This window comes from Oryctolagus cuniculus, chromosome 6 (assembly GCF_051225735.1).
Source record: "Oryctolagus cuniculus isolate XC-2025 breed Fujian yellow rabbit chromosome 6, ASM5122573v1, whole genome shotgun sequence".
NCBI classification, from domain to species: Eukaryota; Metazoa; Chordata; class Mammalia; order Lagomorpha; family Leporidae; genus Oryctolagus; species Oryctolagus cuniculus.
The window spans coordinates 31,988,739-32,013,570 of NC_142872.1; the positions used below are offsets into that span (position 1 = coordinate 31,988,739).

The 24,832-nt window shown below is 39.4% G+C and overlaps 1 protein-coding gene and 1 long non-coding RNA gene across 19 annotated transcripts in view; one reads left to right on the forward strand and one right to left on the reverse strand.

The window, feature by feature from the left end:
* LOC138850174 (uncharacterized) overlaps positions 1 to 24,832 on the forward strand; it is a 69,788-nt gene that overhangs the window by 7,539 nt on the left and 37,417 nt on the right. The gene's annotated exons all lie outside the window — the stretch shown is intronic.
* NR3C1 (nuclear receptor subfamily 3 group C member 1) overlaps positions 19,203 to 24,832 on the reverse strand; it is a 133,905-nt gene continuing 128,275 nt past the window's right edge. For 16 of the 17 annotated variants that reach the window (XM_070074975.2, XM_070074969.2, XM_070074973.2 and 13 more), the window contains exons 8-9: positions 23,513 to 23,670; positions 19,203 to 23,276 (exon numbers count right to left, since the gene is read on the reverse strand). In XM_070074975.2, the coding sequence (XP_069931076.2) occupies positions 23,124 to 23,276; positions 23,513 to 23,670 (311 nt within the window). In that variant the 3' untranslated portion in view covers positions 19,203 to 23,123. 17 annotated transcript variants of the gene reach the window in all.

The following is a 24,832-nucleotide window of genomic DNA, read 5'->3' on the forward strand; positions in this document are numbered from 1 at the left end:
TGGCTGGCATAGCTGCCAGGGCTCTTCATGAGCTGACTTCTGCTGAAGCCCTGGCTTTCTATATAGAAAACCAATGCAGTGGACTGGCCTATTGGTTCTCTTTGATGGCAGATCACTGTAAAGCAGCCATTAATTGGCCTGCCACCTCTCTTTACATTGCTTTTTGCAGCCTAGCTTCCTTTTCCTCCTAGTTTTTGTTAATGGAGACCAGAGGAAACCTTCAAGAGAATGCAAGTCAAGGGGTGCTCCGACCCTAATATTTGGTGGCCTAAACTAGAAATTTTTAGTCACAGGCAAGATCTGAGTGGTTTTTCTTTGAAGTAGACAATGCCCATGAGGAAAGCTATGTCAAAAATGATGAAAACCTTATTTATTAAATATTAAGTCATTAGTAAAACTTTCTCCCTTTGGTTGAAAAAAAGGGAGGTTTTGCCTGTTTAGTGTGCCCATGGCAAAGTAAATCTAGCTGTGGAATCATAATTTAACCTCTCATTTCAGCTATGCTATTATTACAGAAAAATATTAGCCATCCCTTTTATAAGGTCTAAAGATCAAATTGTACATTTTAGAGAGTTCTTCAGAGTAGAATTAGCTTCCTGTGTTGAAGAGAACTGAGAAAGGAAGGAAGGTTAGGCTTCTCAGATTGCTTACTGACAGTAACAATTTCAAATGAAAACTAGCAAACAATGTTAACTGTTAAGCGACAACTTAAGAAAACATTTATGTGAAGGGCCAATGCCTTCTATAATTTTCAAAGACAGTAGTGTACATTATTTGGAAACATTGCTTAAATATCTAACACAAGTGTAACTTGTTTGACCAGCAAACCCAAGTGCAAACATGTCAACAAATTTATAACATCTGATACAGAAATTTAGGTCACACAAGCCAAAAAGGTATCCTTGATTAATTTAGCAGTTTGAACTTACGAGCGATATTTTATCTATAAGCCAATTAAAACAGAACCCATTTCCCATGTAGACACAAAATATGGGCACATGTGTAGCATAACATGTAAGTTAGAACTATAGAGCAGCTTCACTAACAGTGTTCTAAAATCTATAGCTGATTTCTTTATTACCATCAAGCAATTAGAATTACTTTCTGTCCTTAGTAATCTGAATTAACCATACTTTAAGTTGGAACCTGTAGAACATCATTGGCTTTATCTGCTTACAGAACTGTCCCACAGTATTGAGCACAATAGAGGTCAGGGAAAAAGAGGTCCTTTGGAATCTGAAAGGACACATTTAAACACAGAACCAACAATGTTTTAACTTCATGAGCAGTTAATCAGATTTTTAAGGTTTGGAGAATACAAAACTGGATGACAAAGGCTTTAGATAGCCATATTTAAAATGATAAACTCATTAATCAACAAAAATAGGCACTTGCTTATTCCACACACTAGTATTCAAAGCACCTGTAGGATTTTATAAAGCATTTAACCCTTTTAGGCCTCTGGGCCTTTTTCATTAAGATAATCATCATATCTGATATTAGAATTTTGGACATTTATATCAGTAGCATTTTACATCATCATAACAGAATTTAACACTGCTTCACATCTTGACAGTACCTATAATATATAACACATCAAATTTCAGCCTTAGTTACTTTCAAGTGGAGTTGAACTATTTTCATATGGACAATTTATGAAAACATATTTGTTAAACCCAAATAGCTTCTCCATAATATATAAGGTGCTAAGAGTACCAAAGTTTACATTTAGGTAGATTTATATCATTTGCTTTACCCGATTTACATTTAGTGGTTACACCTAGATGACTGAAGATGCCGATATTATATCATACCTCTTACCTGAATTAAGGTTAAAGTTAGATTTATATCAAATTCTATTTACCAAAGACATCATTTTAGATTCTAATTGAATTTGAGACTAATTTTCCTTTTACTCAAAAAAATACCTTAGGCCATTGATGCCTAATCAGCAGTCTGGTGCAGCTGTGAGATGGGTCTCAAGGGTTACTGTAGACTAGGGAGCCATGTGCCAGGGACAAGAAATCCACTGGAGATTGCTCACCATTGTTAGGTTTTAATGGGAAAGGGCATCCACCAGAGCAGGTGGGCACCCCTCCCAAGATTCCTAAGGGGAAATCTGCTAAGTGGTAGAAGAGGGCAGTTACTATAAGCAGGCTCTTATAAGAGCCTGTGAAGGGGCAGGGTAGAGAAAAACTGGAGGTCCTGCATAGAGACAATAACGTTATACTCTAAAACCAAAAGCCAATACTGGACATGTTTAATAGTGAGGCTGTCACTATTAATAGTGAGGCAGTCTCAGGGATGAGGAGTCAGGTCAGGAGGTGTCTCAAGAAGTTATCATGTGGTTACCAGGGGATTCCAATTCAATCCCATCAAGGTGGCATGTGCCAATGCCATCTCACTATTCCAAGTGATCAATTTCAGTTCACAATTGATCATAATGAAAGGACTAAGAGTCAAAGGGAGCACATAAACAAGTCTAGTATCTGCTAACACTAACCGATAGAATAAATAAAGGGGAGAGTGATCCAACATGGGAAGTGAGATACTCAGCAGACTCATAGAATGGCGGATGTCCTAAACAGCACTCTGGCCTCAGAATCAGCCCTAAAGGCACTCGGATCTGGCTGAAAAGCCCATGAGAGTATTTCAGGCATGGAAAGACAAGACACTCTGGCAAAAAGATCTCTGTGAGTGAGATCCCAGTGGAAAGAACAGGTCTTCAAAGAGGGAGGTGCCTTTCTCTGAAGGGAGGAGAGAACCTCCACTTTGACTATGACCGTGTCTGAACAAGATAAGAGTCGGAGAACTCAAGGGGCTTCCATAGCCTTGGAAACTCATGACTGGTACATAGGGAGATTACTGATGCCATAAACAGGAGTGTCAATTTGTAAAGTCAACAACAGGAGTCACTGTGCACTTACTCCTCATGTAGGATCTCTGTCCTTAATGTGCTGTACACTGAGGCTTAATGCTATAACAAGTACTCAAACAGTATATTTCACTTTGTGTTTCTATGGGGGTGCAAACGATTGAAATCTTTACTTAATGTACACTAAACTGATCTTCTGTAAAAAAAAAAAAAAATTATCAATTCCCAACTTGACTCTCACTGGGATTAAACATGACAATAGGTCTGATCTGATTTCATCATCATTTAAAAAAAATCATCTATTATTTTTCACTTTATGTTTCTGTGTGGGAGCAAACTGTTGAAATCCTTACTTAAGGTATACTAAGCTGATCTTCTGTATATTAAGATAATTGAAAATGAATCTTGATGTGAATGGAAGGGGAGAGGGAGTGGGAAAGGGGAGGGTTGTGGGTGGGAGGGACGGTACGGGGTGGGGAAGCCATTGTAACCCATGAGTCGTACTTTGGAAATTTATATTCATTAAATAAAAGATAAAAAAAAAAAGAAGTTATCATGTGGATTAATCGATATGCATTCAGTAGCATCTGAAGTTATTGGGCTTAGATATATGTCTAGAAGTTCCCAGGCCAAATTAAAACAATGGGGGCAATTATCACTTAATTAAAAAAAAACTTGACTAGGATTCAAATCAGTTACAAGCAATAACAAAAGAACCCTCGTGGCTCACTGAATTCGGAAGGACTCTGTGACACTCTGCAAAAGAATTTGATGCATATCGAGCACACACAGGGAAACATAGGCAAGGAGTCTGTTAGGAGACATAGTTCCGAGGCGGGAAGTCAGAGTAGAGGGGCTGGCAATTTTTGTAACTCACTTAAGTTAACTTTTCCATCCTCTACCGTGTAAGCAGGCCAGGTAGTGGTGTGGAAAATGATTTGGCATTTTTCTGTAAGCTTAGGGGCCAAAGAAATAAAAGTAGATGGTTTGCCTCCTGGCTGGAATGAGAACATAGAAACAGAAGTGTACTTCAGGTCTTAAGTCCCCTGAGTTTGAGGCATCTCTCAAAACTGTCTCACTGCATGTGGCATCCAGACGTGCACTGAAGCCCACAGGGAAGAGAGGATGGTGAGGATGGGATTAGAATGTATCACCCACTTTGGCTCAGCCTTCCACGGGCCTGTAGCCTAGATATATATTTGTCAGAATAGCACATGCAGGGAGTGATCAGCTCCCTTACTGGCAATGTGCTAGACTGGGCCTCTGCCTGATCAAATATATCCTGTCACTTTGTTTATATGCATAAGGACAAAGAGTAGTTCTGTTCCTCTCCTTGAGTCAAGAGTAATAGGCCTGATTTTGACAATGAGCTTTCATGGCCAGAGCCTTAGCAGAGATGCTTGTAAGCTAGAGTGTCAGCACTGGCTACCACCTACGTTGGTGACTACACAGGTGAAGTCACAAAGAAGCAGAGTGGGGGAATGTAATTCTCCCCAGTAAAACTCCTCTGAGTTAGCTGAGAGTGGGGACCCAAAAGAGCAGACTGGAGAAGGAAAGTGGGGGTACCAGAGACATGCTGAGACTCATCTATGCCACGTGGGGACTGCAGCTAATGGGAGACTAGATCGAGAGACTGCACATCTGCAAACGAGATAATTAGACTTTAACTCAGAACTAAGGAATGAAATATCTAGGAAATACCCACTAATGAGACCAGGAAATTGAGTTTGTCGGAATTATAGATTTGATGAGGTATGGAAAACATTTATAGGGGCAGAGAGAAAGAGAGATGGAGATCTTGCCGAGATCTGGAGTAAAGGAAAAACTCGACAAGGCATGGAGCCGGGAGCCCATGGCATCACTCCAGGCTGTACCCAGCCTCACCGACAGATTAATCTCCAGGAAGGAAGAACAGAATGCAGTTTTCAGCCGACATCTGAATGGGCCATTGGGATCTGGTGTCCAGTCAGGGAGTCCTTGAAAAACGCCAGAGAGTAACCCTGAATTTCAAGGTTGCTTCAAACCTTTCTCCCATTCCCGTGTGTCAGGCTGATCCCCATGAAAGGAAGCTGAGTTGGGTCAGACCAACATTCCCAGAGCTGAGATGAGAAGCAAGAAGAGTGGAGTCTCTGGCTTTCCAGCTTGTGAGGACTCCAAAGGGCAGGCGACTGGCTCCCTGTTGGAAACTGTTTCCCGGCCCAACACCATTCCAGCAGTGGGAGTCTGGTGCCCAGCCACAAGACCTTCTGAACACGCTGGAGTATAGCACCAGCCAAAAATCCATCAGTTGTCTCTAGGCCTTCTTCCAGTACCACATGAAGGGCTAATCCATGCAAGAGAGAGGAGAAATGTTAGGATAGAGTCCCAGCTCCAGGGTATTGATCTGGCTTTAGTCAGCCAAGCCTTGCCCCTGAGTCTGGAGACCGGCAACTGTGCTAATCACTTTTAACTTGCTGACAGGGACTTGGTGTTTTGAGAAAAATGTGAGTTACTATGAAGCAGACAAAGGCTCTCCCAAAAAAAAAAAAATGACAGCAGTGTGCATGCTCACCAGTCCTGCTGGATGATCTGATGTTGGATCGATATCACGTTGGAGTTGCTATCCGAGTCATGGCACCAAAAATGTTCTAGGAAAATGGTGGCAGAGAAATGATGGTTACCTCGGTTCTTTGTCTCACATGGAAGAATCATTTCCAAGCAGATGTCAGAGATTTAAAAGTATTTATTAGAATCAAGGACCTCCGGCCGGCGCCGTGGCTCACTAGGCTAATCCTCTGCCTAGCGGCGCCGGCACACCAGGTTCTAGTCCCGGTTGGGGCGCCAGATTCTGTCCAGGTTGCCCCTCTTCCAGGCCAGCTCTCTGCTGTGGCCAGGGAGTGCAGTGGAGGATGGCCCAGGTGCTTGGGCCCTGCACCCTCTGGCTCCTGGCTCCTGCCATCGGATCAGCGTGGTGCGCCAGCCGCGGCAGCCATTGGAGGGTGAACCAACGGCAAAGGAAGACCTTTCTCTCTGTCTCTCTCTCTCACTGTCCACTCTGCCTGTAAAAAAAAAAAAAAAAAAAAAAAAAAAAAAAAAAAAAAAAAAAAAGAAAAAAGAATCAAGGACCTCCAGCCTTAGTGGCATGGAGGGGGGCTTCCAAGAGAGAACCCCAAGATTCATTTTTAGTTTATACACAGAGAACCAACTCTATGCTAAGTACAGATTTCAACAGTTTGCACTCACACACAACATCGGGTATAGTTTGAGAACAAGATTTGTAGTTAATTCTCATAGTACAACTCATTAAAGGCAGAGGTCCTCCGTGGGAAGTGAGTGCACAGTGACTTTTATTGTTCATTTAACAATTAACACTCTTACTTAGGACATCAGTGATGACCCGAGGCTCTTTCCCTGAGCTGCCAAGGCTATGGAAGCTTTTTGTGACCACAGACTTTGTCGGTATTTGGACAAGGCCGATAAGCAAAGTGGAAGTTCTGTCCTCCCCTCAGAGAAAAGTACATCATCTTTGATGGCCCATTCTTTCCACGGGGGTCTCACTCACAGAGATCCTTCATGTAGGACATTTTTTGCCAAAGTATCTTGACTTTCTATGCCTGAAATGCTCTCACAGGCCTTTCAGTCAGTCCAGGAAGCCTTAAGGGTTGATTCTTTTTTTTTTTTTTAATAGAAAGCTTTTATTTAACAAACATAAATTTTGTAAGTACAACTTTCGGATTATAGCGGTTCTTCCCCCCCTAGCTGCCCTCCCACTTCCAGACCATCCTACCTCCTACTCTCTCTCCCATCCCATTCTTCACTAAGATTCATTTTTAATTATCTTTATATGCAGAAGATCAACTCAATACTAAGTAAAGATTTCAATAGTTTGCATCCACACAAACACACAAACTATAAAGTACTGTTTGGGGGCCGGTGCTGTGGCCCACTTGGCTAATTCTCCACCTGTGGCACTGGCACCCAGGTTCTAGTCTCATTTGAGGTGCTGGATTCTGTCTTGGTTGCTCCTCTTCCAGTCCAGCTCTCTGCTGTGGCCCAGGAAGGCAGTGCAGGATGGCCCAAGTGTTTTGCCCTGCAACCACAGGGGAGACCAGGAGGAAGCACCTGGCTCCTGGCTCTGGATCAGTGCAGCACGCTGGCCGTGGAGGCCATTTGGGGGGTGAACCAACAGAACGAAGACCTTTCTCTCTCTCTCTCTCTCTCTCTCTCTCTCTCTCTCTCTCTCTCACTGTCTAACTCTGCTACTCCCCCTCTTAGTTTTTATGGGGATCTATTTTCAATTGACTTTATATACATATTATTAACTATGTTAAGTAAAGAGTTCAACATAAAGTATGAAGAAGAGAAAAAATAAAAAAAACTTCGACAGTCAAGAGGAGGGCTATTGTTTCTCAAAGTGTCAATTTCACTTCTACAACTTTCATATAAGGTGCTGTATTCTTACAGATCACGGAGAACATACAGTATTTGTTTTCTGTGTCTTCATGGCTAAATACAGGTAGGTTGTATGTGTCCAGGAATCTGGGGTGCCGGTGTTAACAGTCACCTGTTGTGCCATGGCCCGCGCCATTATGCTATCACACAGAGTATTTTCACTACCTTAAAAAAATCTTCTGTTCTCTTTCTGTTCAGCCATGCTTCCCTCCTAATCCCTGGTAGCTATTGCTTTGGAATGCCATATCTCTGGAATTACGTGTGTAGTTTCCTTGGGTGAGTTTGCTCCACATAGCCAAATACATGGAAGGTTTCCCTATGTCTTTCATAGCTTGATCTTTCCTTTCTTTTAATTCTCAGTAACACTCCATTTTGTGGCTATACCACCGTTGGTTTATCCATTTACCTACTAAAGGGCATTTTTGTTTCTTTTCTTTTCTTTTTTTTTTTTTACTTTTATTTAATGAATATAAATTTCCAAAGTACAGAATATGGATTACAATGGCTTTCCCCTCCATAATGTCCCTCCCACCCGCAACCCTCCCTTTATCCACTCCCTCTCCCCATCCATTCACATCAAGATTCATTTTCAATTCTCTTTATATACAGAAGATCAGTTTAGCATACATTAAGTAAAGATTTCAACAGTTTGCTCCCACACAGAAACATAAAGTGAAAAATACTGTTTGAGTACTAGTTATAGCATTAAATCTCAATGTACAGCACACTAAGGACAAAGATCCTACATGAGGAGTAAGTGCACAGTGACTCCTGTTGTTGACTTAACAAATTGACACTCTTGTTTATGGCCTCAGTAATCACCCTAGGCTCTTGTCATGAGCTGCCAAAGCTATGGAAGCCCCCTGAGTTCACCGACTCTGATCATATTTAGACAAGGCCATGGTCAAAGTGGAAGTTCTCTCCTCCCTTCAGAGAAAGTTACCTCCTTCTTTGATGACCCATTCTTTCCACTGGGATCTCACTCGTGGAGATCTTTCATTTAGGTTTTTTTTTTCCCCCAGAGTGTCTTGGCTTTCCATGCCTGAAATACTCTCATGGGCATTTCAGCCAGATCCGCATGCCTTAAGGGCTGATTCTGAGGCCAGAGTGCTGTTAGGACATTTGCCATTCTATGGGTCTGCTGTGTATCTCACTTACCATGTTGGATCATTCTCTCCCTTTGTTATTCTATCAGCTAGTATTTGCAGACACTATTCTTGTTTATGTGATCCCTTTGGTTCTTAGTCCTATCATTATGATCAATTGTGAACAGAAATTGATCACTGGGACTAGTGAGATGGCATTGGTACATGCCACCTCGATGGGATTGAATTCGAATCCCCTGATATGTTTCTAAGTCTACCGTTTGAGGTAAGTCAGCTTGAGCATGTCCCAAATTGCACATCTCTTCCCTCTCTTATTCCCACTCTTACATTTAACAGCGATCACTTTTCAGTTAAGTTTCAGCACTTAAGAAGAATTGTGTATTGATTACAGTATTCAACCAAAAGTATTAAGTAGAACAAAAAAAAATACTAAGAGGGATAACATATTAAGCTGCTCATCAACAGTCAGGGTGAGGGCTGATCAAGTCACCGTTTCTCATAGTGTTCATTTCACTTTAACAGGTTTCCTTTTTGGTGCTCAGTTAGTTGTCACCTATCAAGGAGAACAAGTGGTATTTGTCCCTTTGGGATTGGCTTATTTCACTCAACATAATGTTTTCCAAATTCCTAACAGGGATCACTCTTCAGGGCATTTTTGTTTCTTTCAAGTTGTGTCAGTTATGAATAAGCTGTTATAAATATCCTTGTGGAGGTGAGTTTTCAACTCCTTTGAGTAAATTCCAAGGAATACAAGTGCCAGGTAATGTGGTAAGAGAATGTTTAGTTTGGTAAAACACACCACTCTTGTTTTTAACAGGGATCAATTTTCAATTGGATTTCAATACCTAAGTATAATTCTGTGTTAAGAGTTCAACCAATGGTATTCAGTAGAAAAAATATTAAAAAATAATAACCTGTTCCTTGGCAGTCAGGACAAGGGCTATTCAAGTCATTGCCTCTCATAGTGTCAATTTCACTTCTATAGGTTTCCTTTTAAGTGATTTGTTAGTTGTCACAGATAAGGGAGAACATATGGTATTTCTCCCTTTGGGACTGGATCCTTTCATTAAGTATGAGGTTTTCCAGATTCATCTCTTTGTTGCAAATGACCGGATTTCCGTTTTTTTCTTTTTCTTTTACCGCTGTGTAGTATTCCATAGAGTACATATCCCATAGTTTCTATATCCAGTCTTCTGTTGGTGGGCATTTAGGTTGATTCCATGTCTTACCATTGTGAATTGAGCTGTGCTAAACATGGGGGTGCAGATAGCTCTTTTATTAGATGCTTTCATTTCCCTTGGGTAAATTCCAAGGAGTGGGATGGCTGGATCGTATGGTAGTGCTATATTCAGATTTCTGAGGTATCTCCAAACTGTCCTCCGTAGTGGCTTTACCAGTTTGCGTTCCCACCAAGAGTAGATTAGGATACTTTTTCCCCCACATCCTCACCAGCATTTGTTGTTTGTTGATTTCTATATGAAAGCCATTCTAACTGGAGTGAGGTGAAACCTCATTGTGGTTTTGATTTGCATTTCCTTGACAGCTAGTTATCCTGAACATTTTTTCATGTGTTGGTTGGCCATTTGGATTTCCTCTTTTGAAAAATGTCGATTTAGGTCCTTGGCCCATCTCTTAACTGGGTTGTTTGTTTTGTTGTTGTGGAGTTTCTTGATCTCTTAGTAGATTCTGGTTATTAATCCTCTGTCAGTTGCATAGTTTGCAAATAATTTCTCCCATTCTGTCGGTCACCTCTTCACTTTCCTGACTGTTTGTTGCCATACAGAAACTTCTCAATTTGAAGTAATCTCATTTGTTAATTTTGGCTTTGCCTGCCTATGCCTCTGGAGTCTCTTCCAGGAGTTCTTTGCCTGTGTCAGTGTCTTTCAGAGTTTCCTAATGTTCTTAATTAATTTGATGGTATCAGGTCATAGAATTAGATCTTGAACCCATGTTGAGTGGATTTTTGTGTAAGGTGAAAGGTAGGGGTCTTGCTTCATACTTGTGCATGTGGACATCCAGTTTTCCCAGCACCATTTGTTGAAGAGACTGTCCTTGCTCCAGGGATTGGTTTTAGCTCCTTGATCAAATGTAAGTTGCTTATAGATATTAGGATTGATTTCTGGGGTTTGTATTCTGTTCCATTGGTCTATCCATCTGTTATTGTACCAGTACCAGGCTGTTTTGATTATAACTGTCCTGTAGTATGTCTTAAAATCTGGTATTGTGATGCCTCCGGCTTTGTTTTTGTTGAATAAGATGGCTTTAGCTATTTTTTTTTTTTGACAGGCAGAGTTAGACAGTGAGAGAGAGAAAAAGGTCTTCCCTCTGTTGGTTCATCCCCCAAATGGCCACCACGGCCGGTATGCTGCACTGATCCGAAGCCAGGAGCCAGCTGCTTCCAGGTGTGGGTGCAGGGCGCAAGCACTTGGGCCATCCTCCACTGCCTTCGCGGGCCACAGCAGAGAGCTGGACCGGAAGAGGAGCAACCGGGACAGAATCCAGCACCCCAACTGGGACTAGAACCCAGGGTGCCGGTGCCGCAGGCAGATTAGCCTAGTGAGCCATGGCGCTGGCTGGCTTTAGCTATTTAACATCTCCTGTGCCTCCTTATGAATTTCAGCATCATTTTTTTCTAGATCTGAGAAGAATGTCTTTGGTATTTTAATTGGTATCACGTTGAATCTATAAATTGCTTTTGGAAGACTGGACATTTTGATGGTATTGATTCTTCCAATCCATGAACATGGCAGATTTTGCTTTTTTTTTTTTTTACCTTCTATTTCTTTGTTTATTGTTTTGTAATTCTCATTGTAGAGATCTTTGACATCTTGGTTAAATTTGTTCCAAGGTATTTGATTATTTTTTTTGTAGCTATTGTGAAAGATATTGATCTTAGAAGTTCTTTCTCATCCATGGCATTTTCTGTGCTCACAAAGGCTGTTGATTGTTGTGTATTCATTTTATATCCTGCTACATGACCAAACTCTTCAATGAGTTTGGTAGTTTCTTAGTGAAGTCTTTATCAGCTGTGGAACTTTCTGTGTATACAAAGGCTGTTGATTTTTAGGTATTGATTTTATATCCTGCTAGTTTACCAAACTCTTCTATGAGTTCCAATAGTTTCTTAGTGGAGTCCTTTGGATCCCCTATGTATAGAATCATGTCATCTGCAAATAGGGATAGTTTGACTTTCTCCTACCCAGTTTGTATCCCTTTGATTTCTTTTTCTTGCTAATGGCTCTGGCTAAAACTTTCAGGACTATATTGAATAGCAATGGAGAGAGTGGGCATCCCTGTCTGGTACTGGATCTCAGTGGGAATGCTTCCAACTTTTCCCATTCAATAGGATGCTGGCCATGGGTTTGTCATAAATTGCCTTGATTGTGTTGAGGAATGTTCCTTCTAAACCCAATTTGCTTAGAGTTTTCATCATTAAAGGGTGTTTGTATTTTATCAAATGCTTTCCTGTATCTTTTGAGATAATTATATGGTTTTTGTTCAGAAGTTTGTTAATGTGGTGTATCACATTGATAGATTTGGGAATGTTGAACCTTCCCTGCATTTCAGGGATAAATCTCACTTGTTCAGGGCGAGGGGGGGCGGATTGTGATCTTTCTGATGTGTTGTTGGATTCTATTGGCTAGAATTTTGTTGAGGATTTTTGCTTCTATGTTCATCAGGGAAATTGGCCTGAAATTCTCTTTTTCTGTGGCATCTTTTTCACTTTTAGGAATTAAGGTGATGCTGGCTTGGTAAAAAGAATTTGGGAGGATTGGAGTTAGTTCTTCTTTAAATGTCTTGTAGAATTTAGCAGGGAAGCCATAGAGTCCTGGACTTTGCTTTCTTGGGAGGGTCTTTATTACTGATTGAATTTCTGCCTTGGTTATGGGTTTGTTTAGGTTTTCTGTGTCTTCAATGGTTCAATTTAGGTAGGTTGTATGTGTCCGGAAATCTAGCCATTTCTTCTAGGTTTCCTAGTTGACATACAACTCTTTATTTATTTTCAAAAAAAACAACTCTTCATTTTGCTGATCTTTTTTATTTTTTTATTCCATTTTGTTGATTTGATATCTAATTTTAATTTCTTTTCTACTCCTAGTTTTGGGTTTGGTTTGCTCTTTTTCCAGATTACTGAGATGCATTGATAGCTCATTTATTTGGTGTTTTTCCAATTTCTTGATGGGAGCACATGTTGCTACAACCTTTCCTTTTAACACTGCTTTTGCTGTATCCCATAAGTTTTGATATGTTGTGTTGTCATCTTCATTTGTTTCCAGAAATTTATTTCTGTTTTGATTTCTTCTATGACCCACTGTTCATTCAAGAGCATTTTGTTCTGTCTCCATGTGTTTGCATATGCTCTAGAGATTCCTGAGTTGCTGCTTTCCTGCTTCTTTGCATTGTGGTCTGAAAAGACAGGAGGTATAAATTTGATTTTTTTGAATTTGCTGAACCTTGCTTTATGGCCTAGTATGTGGTCAATCCTAGAGAAAGTTTGATGCACTGCTGAGAAGAATGTGTATTGTGCAACTGTAGGATGGAAAGTTCTGTAGATACCTGTTAGGTCTATTTGGTCTATCCTGTAGATTAAATTTGCTGTTTTGTTGTTGATTTTCTGTCTGGTTGATCTGTCCATGGCTGAAAGTGGAGTATTGAAGTTCCCTAACACTATTGTATTGGAGTCTAAGTCTCCAATCCCTTAACAGTTCTTTTAAATAGCCAGGTGCTCTGTAATTAGGTGCATATATGTTTATAATAGTTATATCTTCCTGTTGAATTGATCTTTTAATCATTATATAGTGCCTTTCTTTGTCTCTCTTAACAGATTTTGTGTTGAAGTCTATTTTGTCTGATGTTAAGATGGCTACACCAGCTCTTTTTTGGTTTCTATTGGCATGGAATATCTTTTTCTATCCTTTCACTTTAAGTCTGCCTTCATCTTTGTTGGTGAGATGTGTTTCTTATAGGCAGTGAACAGATGGGTTTTGTTTTTTAATCCATTCAGCCAGTCTGTGTCTTTTAACTATAGAGTTGAAGCCATTTACATTTAAGGTGACTATTTTAAGTAACGACTTTGCCCTGCCATTTTTCCAAAAATATTCCTATGTTTTACTTTGAATTTCCTTTGAATTTTACTTAGAGAATTTTTTTTCTTTACCTTCTTTGATATTGATGACCATGTTTCTGTATTTCTGTATGCAACACAACCTTAAACATCTTTTTTAGGGCTGGACGGGTGGTGACAAATTCTTTGAATTGCTGTTTGTTATGGAAGGTCTTTATTTTACCTTCATCAGAAATGAGATCTTTGCAGGGTATAATATTCTGGGATGACAGTTTTTTTTCTCTTAAGCCTTAGGCTATATCTCGCCATTCTCTCCTCGCCTGTAGGGTTTCTGATGAGAAGTCTATGAGTCTAATTGGAGATCCTCTGAAAGTAATGTGGCATTTCTCTCGTGCACATTTTAGAATCTCTTTCTGTTTTACTGTGGTGAGTTTGATTACAGTGTGTTGTGGTAAGGATCTTTTCTGCTTATGTCTATTGGGAGTTTTGTGTGCTTCTTGTACTTGGATGTCCCTTTCTTACTCCAAAACAGGGAAGTTTTCTGCTACTATTTTTTCTAAAAAGGCATTCTACTCCTTTGTCTCTTGCCATGCGTTCCAGACCTCCTAGAACCTGTATGTTGGGTCTTTTTACACTATCCTGTAGATTCCCAACAGTGTTTTTTAGTTTTCTAATTTCCTCTTCTTGTCTTTTTTCTACTTCAGAGTCTGAGGCTCTCCACTGCATTTTTTTAAAATTTGTTCTGTTGAATTCTTCATTTAATTTTGATTTCTCTAAGATTTCATTTTCATGGGAGAATTTTTTTTCATGTCCTATACAGTTTTCAATAGTTTGTGCATTTGCTTCTGATTACTTCTATGTAATCTTATGATCAACTTTTTGAATTCCACTTGAAGTTTTTCTATCTTATCGTCTTTACATTCTAGTATTGAGGTGTCGTGTTCTTTTGGGGACATCATGCTGTCCTGATTATTTTTTCTTGAATTGGTGTGTTTTTTGTTCAGCAGTTGTGGAGATACTCATTTGTTTGTTTCTTTTTTTTTTTTTCCCCCCTGTGGTGGCTTTTGTCTTTGTATTATGACTCTGTGGATAAGTGAACTGTCTGCTCTCAGTGAATCTCTAGAGGCTTGTAGTGGGTGTGGCCAGAGAGCTCTGTTCAGTTCTCCAGGATTAAGGGCATGTTTAAGGTGACACGCCCAGGTTTGGTATGGTAAATCTTCTCTTTCTCTCTTTTTTTAATCAGAAAGGAAATTTATTCTGCTCATTTGAGCTCCTGACTCAATGGAGACCAGTGCCTGAGTGCTAGCCCCAGTGGATATAATACTCGTGCACTCTGTCCCAAAGACCACACAAAGTGTAAGTTCAGATTTCCCAGCAATATCTAGGATTGTTATAGTTTTGCAGTTTACATGGATATCTCTGATAGGTTTTGAGTTTATTTTGTTCAGGGTAAGATCTCTGTGCACATTAATGTTTTGTTTGTCCAGTTCTATTGCCTTTGCTCTTTAGTCAAAGATCAGTTGGCTATATTTTGCTGTATTATCTCTGGACTCTCGAGCCTGTTTGATTTCTGTTTGTTACTTTGCCAGGAACACACTATCTTGATTAGTGTAGCCTCATGGTAAGTCTTGAATTCAGGTAGTGCCACTCCTCCAATTTTGTTATTCTCTTTCTGTATTGTTACCTGTTATGGGTCTTTTTTCTCTCCCCATACTAACTATAGAGGGGGTTTATCAATATCCACAAATTAACTTTTGAGATTTTCTAATTACATTGAGTGTTTATCATTTTGGGAATCTGAAATCCTGACAGTGTTGTCTTCCTGTGTATTAACATGGAATACATCTCCATTATTTGTTTGCTTTCTTTGATTAGAGTTCTATATATTTCATTTCATAGACACTGTGTATGTTTTGTTAGACTTACACTTGATTTATGGGGTGGTAATATAAATGGTTTTGGAATGCCACTTGTTCATTGTTGATATATAGAAAAGTGATTAGTTTTTATATATTTAGAGTGTGATATAACCTTTACTACAGTGTGGGAAAGGAGTAGTGAGTGAGTTAGAAAGGATTGTCTCTGATTGTGTCTTCTGAAAAAGATAATGTATTTTTCTTTCTACCAATACCATGCTACTGTGATGACTTGTAGTTTTATTATTATTATTATTATTATTTTTGACAGGCAGAGTGGATAGTGAGAGAGAGAGAGAGAGAGAAAGGTCTTCCTTTTGCCATTGGTTCACCCTCCAATGGCCGCCACGGCTGGTGCGCTGCGGCCAGCGCACTGCGCTGATCCGAAGGCAGGAGCCAGGTGCTTCTCCTGGTCTCCCATGGGGTGCAGGGAGGGAGGGAGGGAGGGAGGGGGTCTTTTTGTGTTTATGTATGCTATACTTTCTTTATCCATTTATCTCTCAGTGGCTATTTGACTTGTTCTTTCCTGTTGCTACTATGAAGCATGCTGATATGAGCATATGTGTGTAGGTACTTTCTTGAGTATGTGTTTTCAGTTCTATATGTGGAACTGTCAAGTCATATGGTAATTATGTCCCACCTCCCCCCAAGACTCTCTCAGACTTATTACATAGATGACTATGCCATCTCTGAATAGAGTTAGAAAATTTTATTTATTTTTTAAGTTTGAAAGAGATAGATGGATAGACAGCTTCCATCCACTGGCTCACTCCTTAAATGCAGGAACAGCTAGGGGTGGGCCAAGCTGAAGCGAGGAAACTGGAACACCATTGAGGTCTCCCATGTAGGTGGCAAGGGTTCAACTCTTGGAGCTACCATCTGCTACCTCTCAGGGTGTGCATTAGCAGGAAGCTTGATCAGAAGCAGAGAGAAGCTGGGACTTGCAAGTGGCAAATTTGTGATCTGGATGTCTGATTCATTCTTGTTGCATAGATAACACCTCCATTATAGCGTCGAGTGGAAGGTGAAAGCACACATCTTTTGCTGTTGATTTTAGGAAGAAGGTATTCAGTCCTGTTCGACTAAATATGATGTTGGAAGATGGTGGTTTTTGTTATTGTTGTTGGTCTTCTTTATTAAGTTGAAGAGATTCATTCTGTTCCTTGTTTGCTGTACTTGATTATTTTTAATCAAGAGTAGATGTTGGGTTTTGTCAGCCTTGTCTGTATTTATTCAATAACACGGGGTTTTCTTTTTTTTTTTTACTATTATGAATCATAATGGCTTTTTCAAAAAAGGTTAATCCAACCTTGTGTTCCTGGGATAACTCCTTAGTCATGATGTGTCCTTTCAATAAATTATTATATTCATTTAGTTAAATTTTCTTGAATTTTTCCATCTTATGTCCATGAGGGATATTGTAGGTTTCTTGACATTTTTGTGTAATTCTGCCATCGGGTATTTATTGAGATATAATTTAGATACCCACTTAACTATTTCTACTCTTAAAATATTTTGAATTCACCTAATTTTGTTCAAATTGCCGATCTGTGCAGCCATCACTGTAGTCCAGTTTTAGAACATATGCATCACCCCCAAGTTTCCATCACTGTCCATTTGTACTTAAGCCCTGATACCATCCATGCTTTCTTGCTGTATAAATTTGCCTTTTCTGGGCACCATTTCTTTCTTTCTTTTCTTTTTTTTTTTTTTTTTCTTGACAGGCAGAGTTAGAGACAGAGAGAAAGGTCCTCCCTCTGTTGGTTCACCCCCCCAAAATGGCTGCTACGGCCAGCGCGTTGTGCTGATCTGAAGCCAGGAACCAGGTGCTTCCTACTGGTCTCCCATGCGGGTGCAGAGACCCAAGCACTTGGGCCATCCTCCACTGCTTTCCTGGGCCACAGCAGAGAGCTGGACTGGAAGAGGATCATCCGGGACAGAATGGTGCCCCAACCAGAACGAGATCCTGGAATGCCGGCACTGCAGGCGGAGGATTAGCCTAGTGAGAAAAGCTTATGTTGTATTGACACTGTATACACACGAGTATGTCCATTGGCTGTTTTCTCATAAGGGTATATGAGACAAATGAGTATAAACTGTCTGATACTCAGAGGACCACATAGAGTGAAAAAATGTTTAGGTATCTAATGAACTCTTTGGTCTGGAGATTAATGTCTCTAAACCAGCAAAGTACAGATACTTCCCTACTAAAGCAGTGCCTCATCTTAACTAGGAAACAGAAGCTTGGTTAAGAAGGGAGGAAGGTACTTTCCCTAGAAAGAAAATGCTACAAAGTTACTAATATGTATAGAGATTGGTTAAAGGTGGGAAAAAAGTATAGATGCCTCTGTATTTCTAACTTCTTTTCTTCAACCAAAGTTTTGACTTTTATGATAGTCTATAAACAGTTTTCCTTCCTAGTTTGTGGCCTTTTGTTCCATCTCACTTGAGGAGATGTTACATCTTGATGTTCGGTGGGCACTGGTAAATGAGATTGGTCGTCAAATACAGAAGTAGTCTCTGGGCAACTCCTGTGTTTTACCATTAACCTCCCTAGGGGCAAGCCACATGTTTATAATAGAAGGAAATAGCATTTTTAAAAGTCTGAGTGAAAACCCAGGATTACATTAACTGAGATAATGTCAGAAGTCCCCACCACATCATGCTCAATATGGGTTCGTCTGTGCCAGCGTGCTACATTTATTTATTTAATATATTTTTTGAAAGTCCTACCTAGCCACTTCCAATCTTTATGACCTTAGGAAAATTACCCTTTCTGAAAGCTGCGGTTTCATGACAGAAGTACCATGAGGTCCCAGTACTGCTACACGGTGGGACTTTAGCGTGTGCTGGACGAGATACTGTATTGAAACACAGTGCTTCACACATAGTAAGTTCCCTAAGAAGCATGAGATAGACTCTTTGACACCTGAGAGATAAATGGCCTCTCCACAGAGGCTTCACATTAGAATGTCAGTAACACTCAGTTACTGAACCTGTGTCTGTGTTTCTAAGAGTTAATATCCTCTTCACATTTCATTCATTGGGTGAGAACTGACTAGTACTGTGTATCTGAAGGTGTTCTATAAAAACACAGGATTAACTCTTGAAGCTAATGGTAGCACAGTTACATCACTGAGAAGAAGTTTGTTACCCACTCTGGCAGTCCTGTACTCTTAAATGACTGAAGGTAGCCTGTTGTTTTTACTAATGTATCTTTATCAAAATACCTGGTACTGATGTGATGGGTAAGGGAAATTTGCTTTTTTGAATCACATTTTTTTTTCCTTCCGTTAATGATAAGGTCTCTTTTGGGAAAGAGTATTTACAAGTTTGTTAGGTTTTCAGTTCTCATGTATGAAATGGATGACCTGTTTTGGAAAGTACTGTACTGAACAGCAGCCTTACCACTCCTCCGCTTGTATCTTGTGTATTGTTCCCATTGCTCTATTTCTGTTTAATGTTCATTCCATGTTCTTAAATGACTATGTGACATCTGTCTACATACAATATATCTGTGGTGGGAATGACTGTGTTAAGTTTGCAGGAGTCTCAGGGGTGAGTTTTTGCTTCCCTCATACAGTACCCTTTGCAGTAACTGGCATACCACCATTGGAGACGTGGACAAGAATATCTTGGGATCTTTGGCACCAGGGTTAAGCTCTTTTTCCATTTATGCAACATCAGCATGCACACATCGCCTTGGTCATATTTAAATGTCCACAGTAATTCAACCATCAGTAGAAAAAAGGGGGGGGGGACGGAAAATTGAAACTGTGCAACTTCTACCAAAGTATGTTGGAGTCACATACTGAAAAAGCAGATTTTTTATTAGGATATTTCTCCATATTGGGCGCTGCTGGAAATGGCTAACTAACATTTACTGCCAATTCAGTACAAATGTGTGGTTGGGTAATAACAGAACAGCAAATTTAAATGAAAAATAAAAGTTAAACATTTCCACACAAGATTTTACAGTCTGACATGTCACTGTGTAGGTAAAAAGACATTTTTTTTTTTACTACAGATTATTCAGCATGAATAAAAAACTACAACTTTTATTTTTAAACAGGAGTCACTGGTTTTAATTTTTACACATTTTAAAATTACTGTGATAAAAAATAATGAAAAAGCTTCTTAATAATGCCATACACAGTATAATATAGATTTATCCCCATTATATAGCATTTGTTTAATATACAAAATAGAATATTGACACACTTGAATCTCTATGTAGTTAAGCGAGTTATTGGAGGGTGTTTTCAGACAGCCTTACATCAGAAAATAAATTCCTTCTTTCCAATTAATCCATTCCTGAAAACCAGGTCACTAATTCTGGGTGGACCAGGTTGACTGAAAATAGTCTAGAAAATGATGAAACTTCCATACAAAGTGATTTAAAGTGTCCCTTACACTTTAGCTTTCCAGGCACATAGAAACACATTCATCTACAGCTAGTCATTGGGGTAACGAAGCAACACTGAAATCTCACTGAAGGCTGCCACAGTTCTTGGACTTTGACAAATCAAAGTATAATAATATTGTTCATCCCACGACAATGCAGTCTTGGTGTGTTTAAGAGGTAACTAGAATGATAAGACTGAAGTAAAATTGGAATTGTTCTTTCCTCCTCCTCAGTTCTGAAGTGAGGCTGATTAGCTCTTGTGTGCAGGCTCCATACTGTGCTAATTACCAAACTCTGTGTTGACCCCTAACCCTGTTACAGTTTCCTTTTTGGATGGTGCAGTTTTCCAGAGAAGGCATGTGCTTTTTTTAGTAACTTCCCGTAGTTTTGGACAACTGGCTAGATAATCCCAAAGATTATGTCCTTCTCTGCTCAGTTCTGCTTGTAAAGTAGTGCACGACAACCCTACAAACTCTGAGAGGGGCACAGTTTTCCATCAGTCATTAAAAGTACTCGTCAGGATTTGTCTTGCGTCTCGTAGGCTTGTTAACAACTCAGTGACGCTACTACACACTTAAATAGTTTGGGACGGCAAGATGCTCCATACATAGAAAATGAAGCTGATTAAAAATAGTACCATATCTTTTTTTATTTGATTCATAGCTACACTCAAATATAGTAAAGGCAACTTCCACCTTTCCCACACATAGCTTTGTTGTTGTTGTTGTTGTTGTTTTTCCCCACTTAATCAAAAGCCTTCTCTAGTTGTTTAGTGACTGGCAGCTGAGTTGTTATCGACACCAAAGTGCATTCTAGTTTTTGAGCCAAGGTTGTAAGGACTAAAGTGAGACTAAGGTGTGTGATGTGCTTCGTGGTTTTAACCACATATTGTTCTGTAAAGGAACAATAATCTACTTTCCAGATACTGTTTGAGACTTAACACTGTCATTGAAAATAGTCAAGCAGTATTCCATAGGCACTGTACATTTCACATCCATCTGGGTTACAAACTGAAGAATCTGGGAAACCAATTTAAACCATTCTAAAAGGAACCCTCCCTTTTAGAGAGTGTTCAAAAAGCAGATGATTACTTTTTTTTATTAAATAATGTCTCAAATACTGAAATAATGTAACATTCAAAAAACATTCCAAGAAAACAAACATGTCCTCATTTTATTTGCAAATGAACTCTTGTAGGAAGGAAAGGAATTAGTGTAGTATTGGCATCCTCTGAGACTCTGAACTATTTACATATGGCTGGTACCTCTATGTGTATTATTGCCAAACTGCTAAAGCCTCCGTTTCGATTAGACTGCTGTCGACGGTGGCTGTATGTGTGATGCGCACACCACCTTTCTGTCCCTTTTATACTCTTGCGCCTGGGAAACTCGACCTGCACACACAGCCGCACTGCTGGAATGGGAAGGGCTGTCAGAATGGGAGGCAGAGTATTCCTGCCTCTGGGATTTGACTGGGTTGCAGCCTCAGCAGCCTTCACTACATATGGGGTGTCTCCATCCCCCACTTGCCCTAGAGCTAACCCATTTGTTTTCTGGGACCACTGCTGCCTGTATGAATGCTTGCACACACTATAAATCATATAGGTTATCCATCAACGTTTCTTTGACCCCTACAAAAAATATATAACATGTCGTGATAAAACAATCTCATCTAAAAATCATTCTTATTTTACACTATACAAGCTATTTTACAATCATTTTAATAAATTGCATGTAAAGCTGCAGTAGCCCTTCCCTTCCCAGATTAGTGAATACCAATATGATATATATCTGAAACTATAACTAAATATAAAAATATATTAGAAGTTTCATATTTTCAATATTAGCTTTTCAGTTTCCTATTACACAAATAATTTGGCCACCATGAATAGAAATCAAATTTCTTGTGGCTTAGTAAATACGTTAAGTTCTGAGTTTACAGAAAGTTGGTAAGGTGTACACAGAAAGGGCTACTACAGCGTCTACTGTTTAAAATGATAATTCTCAACAGTGAAGAATGAAGAAATCCACAAGACTTGTGTTAGACGATATGGCACAGGAGGGATGAGTGGTTTTACAAACATGGATGTCTAATAGACACTTCTAAATCACAAAGATCAGTAGCTGAGCTTTCCTGTACCACCAGGAAATATGAACCAAATGACGACAGATGGGAATGTGAAAATGGGTGTCTCGCCACTTTTGCCGTATGAGAGATTGAGTTTTTGGGTAGAGTTTAGTGAGAGGAGTTCCTTGGACCGAGGGAAACTCTTGTAGCCATGTTACAGCTCCCTTTCTGGAATTACAACTTCAAGAGTTATACAAGCTACTATAAAAGGTCCCAGATGACAGTTTGCTAATTTACCAAGTTTCTTGCCATCTAACCATTTGCAGAGATAGGGCATTAGGTACAAACAGGGGCTCGTGGTAGTTATTTATTTATTTTTTTAATTAGTCTTTTGCAACCATCATCCACAGTTTACCTGGCAGGTCACTGGACTAGGTGCTCTATACCAGTTAGGACGGTTAATTTGCACAATCTATGTAATTCTCCACTGAAGCAGATATATACAAAGTATGAGCTTTTTCGACAAGAATACTGGAGATTTGAGTCAATTTTTGTGGTCTTCTGATAGCTCAGTGCCATCAGGTTAGAAGCACCAACCCATTTTCACACAGAAGATTAACGTTTAGTTTATTTAGGAAAGCTATGAACTAGCTGCCCATCTTAAACAGCTGTACAATAACTTGAATACAAAAATTATGTAAGAAAAAAATGAGCAAGCGTAGTTCACTGAATATAAAGGAAAGTGTTAAAACCAGACAGTAATAGCTATAAAAGGCACAACTTCCCTTTTCTGATATACACTTGTAAACTTTTTTCAGGGTTCCATGCATAAATCAAAAATGCTATTCTAACTATACAGGAAAAATACACAAACAAAAAGTTGAGAAAGTTTTATCCAGCCAGCTGTGAAAAGTAGGAGGAGAAGGTTCACCACACAGACTTCGGGCACTGGTGGATTAGGTGCCATCTACTCTGAAAGTGGAGGTTACCCCACATTTCGGTTTCTACTTTCCAGGGGACGCCAATATGAGTTTTGCTGTCTACTTTCCCATCACTGAAAAAGTGATGACTCACCTGCTTCTGTTGCCAAGTCTTGGCCCTCTATAAACCACGTGTAGTGCGTATTGAAAACTACACAAAACAAAAAAGGACACAAACGGAAAAGGAAAAAAACAAAACCTCTACAGGATGAATTGATAGTTTGTACAATAAAAGCTATATTCAACTTTCTTTAAGGCAACCTTTCTTGGTAAGGCAGTCACTTTTGATGAAACAGAAGTTTTTTGATATTTCCATTTGAATATTTTGGTATCTGATTGGTGATGATTTCAGCTAGCATCTCTGGGAATTCAATACTCATCGTCTTATCCAAAAATGTTTGGAAGCAATAGTGAAGGAGATTTTCAACCACCTGCAAGAGAAGAAATGGTAATGACTAGGCTGACCTAGAATATTACTACTCTCTACTGGAATTCCCCAGGTGACAATGAAATTTAGTTGAGTGAAATAAGCACTTAGGTACAAATAACATATTAAATTTCTTCAACTGTATGTAAAAATACACGGAACTTTTTAAAAAGAATGCCCTTAAATATGAGTGGGAAAGCTGCTAGAATATAATTATTCTTATATTTGTCTGACACCTACTTCATGCATAGAGTCCAAAAGTTTTGTCAGTTGATAAAAGCGCTGCCAGTTCTGACTGGAGTTTCCTTCCCTCTTGACAATGGCTTTTCCTAGCTCTTTGATGTACGTCATTCGGATTTCATCAAATAGCTCTTGGCTCTTCAAACCTTCTTTAGGAACTAAAAAAAAATAAGATAGTCAATTGAGAAAGCTTCTTGTTAAGTCATGTGAATGCTGTACTCAAGTATATGAAAAGTTTTAACACTGCATTTCTTGAAATTATAACCAAAAGAAGTTAGGATAATAGAGCATGAGAGAACTGAGCCTTGGGTAAACCAGTTGGCTTCTAATCTATACAACAGAGCTGGTGATGACCAAGCGAAGTAGCAGCCGTAATTTTTTTTTTTTTTAAGTTTTGAATTGAAATAGAAAGCTTCAATGATAGTAGCTGTCCCATCAGTCAACTCTCCGAGTATCTGTGAAATCACCAGTTAATTAGAACTTGGAAGTCAGCATGCTATAGAATTTTTTAAATGTTGTCTGGAAAGTTAATTTTGTGTGTGCCGCTTCTAGATATGCCTTACTAGGAAGCAAGTGCCTGCCATCTAATACTTTGAAGTGTTGTAAGCAGCTATCATGCTGCCTTTCAAATAAGTAAGATGTCAATACAGAGGAAAAAGTGGATTTAGGAGCAAAAGAAGTTTATTACTTGCTGGGTGGATATGAGTATAACTTCCATGAGCCTCTGTTTCCTGTTCTTTCTCACTGGATTGTAATTAGAATTGGATCAGTGAATATGTATTAGATTCCATAAGTATTGGCATTTCTGTCAGTATTAATGTAAAAATGAAGACCACTCAAGCAGGAGTTGTAAGAGTATAGTAATATTAAAAATGGGTTAATGTTACCAATTAGTACAATCTTTTGGAAAATGTTAAAATAATTCCTTAGGATTTTTCCTGCTGGTTAGTCCTAATTCTAAAAGTAATCAAAGTGAAGTAATAACACGCTGTACCTGATGACAACTCCTGGGAAAAGCCAAACTAATCAGGTAGAGGGCATGAAAAGGAATTGTTATGCTGCTGTGTTACAAGGTATGGGAACTCAGAGTCAGGCAATCTTGCTGGGCTGGGGGAAGAAAGAATAAAGTTTGCTGATGTCAGAGCAGCTATTATTAGTGGGGACCCACAAAGAAGGGGCTCTAGAAATATGTAGTTCCTGGCTGTGCAGAAATCATGAGTCACTGGCTGAAAACGACTTTTGTGTGTGTGCTTAAGGTGAAGTCCTGTGATACCACCTAACAGATTCTGAGAAAAAAATGACTAGGGAGAAGTAAGGAAA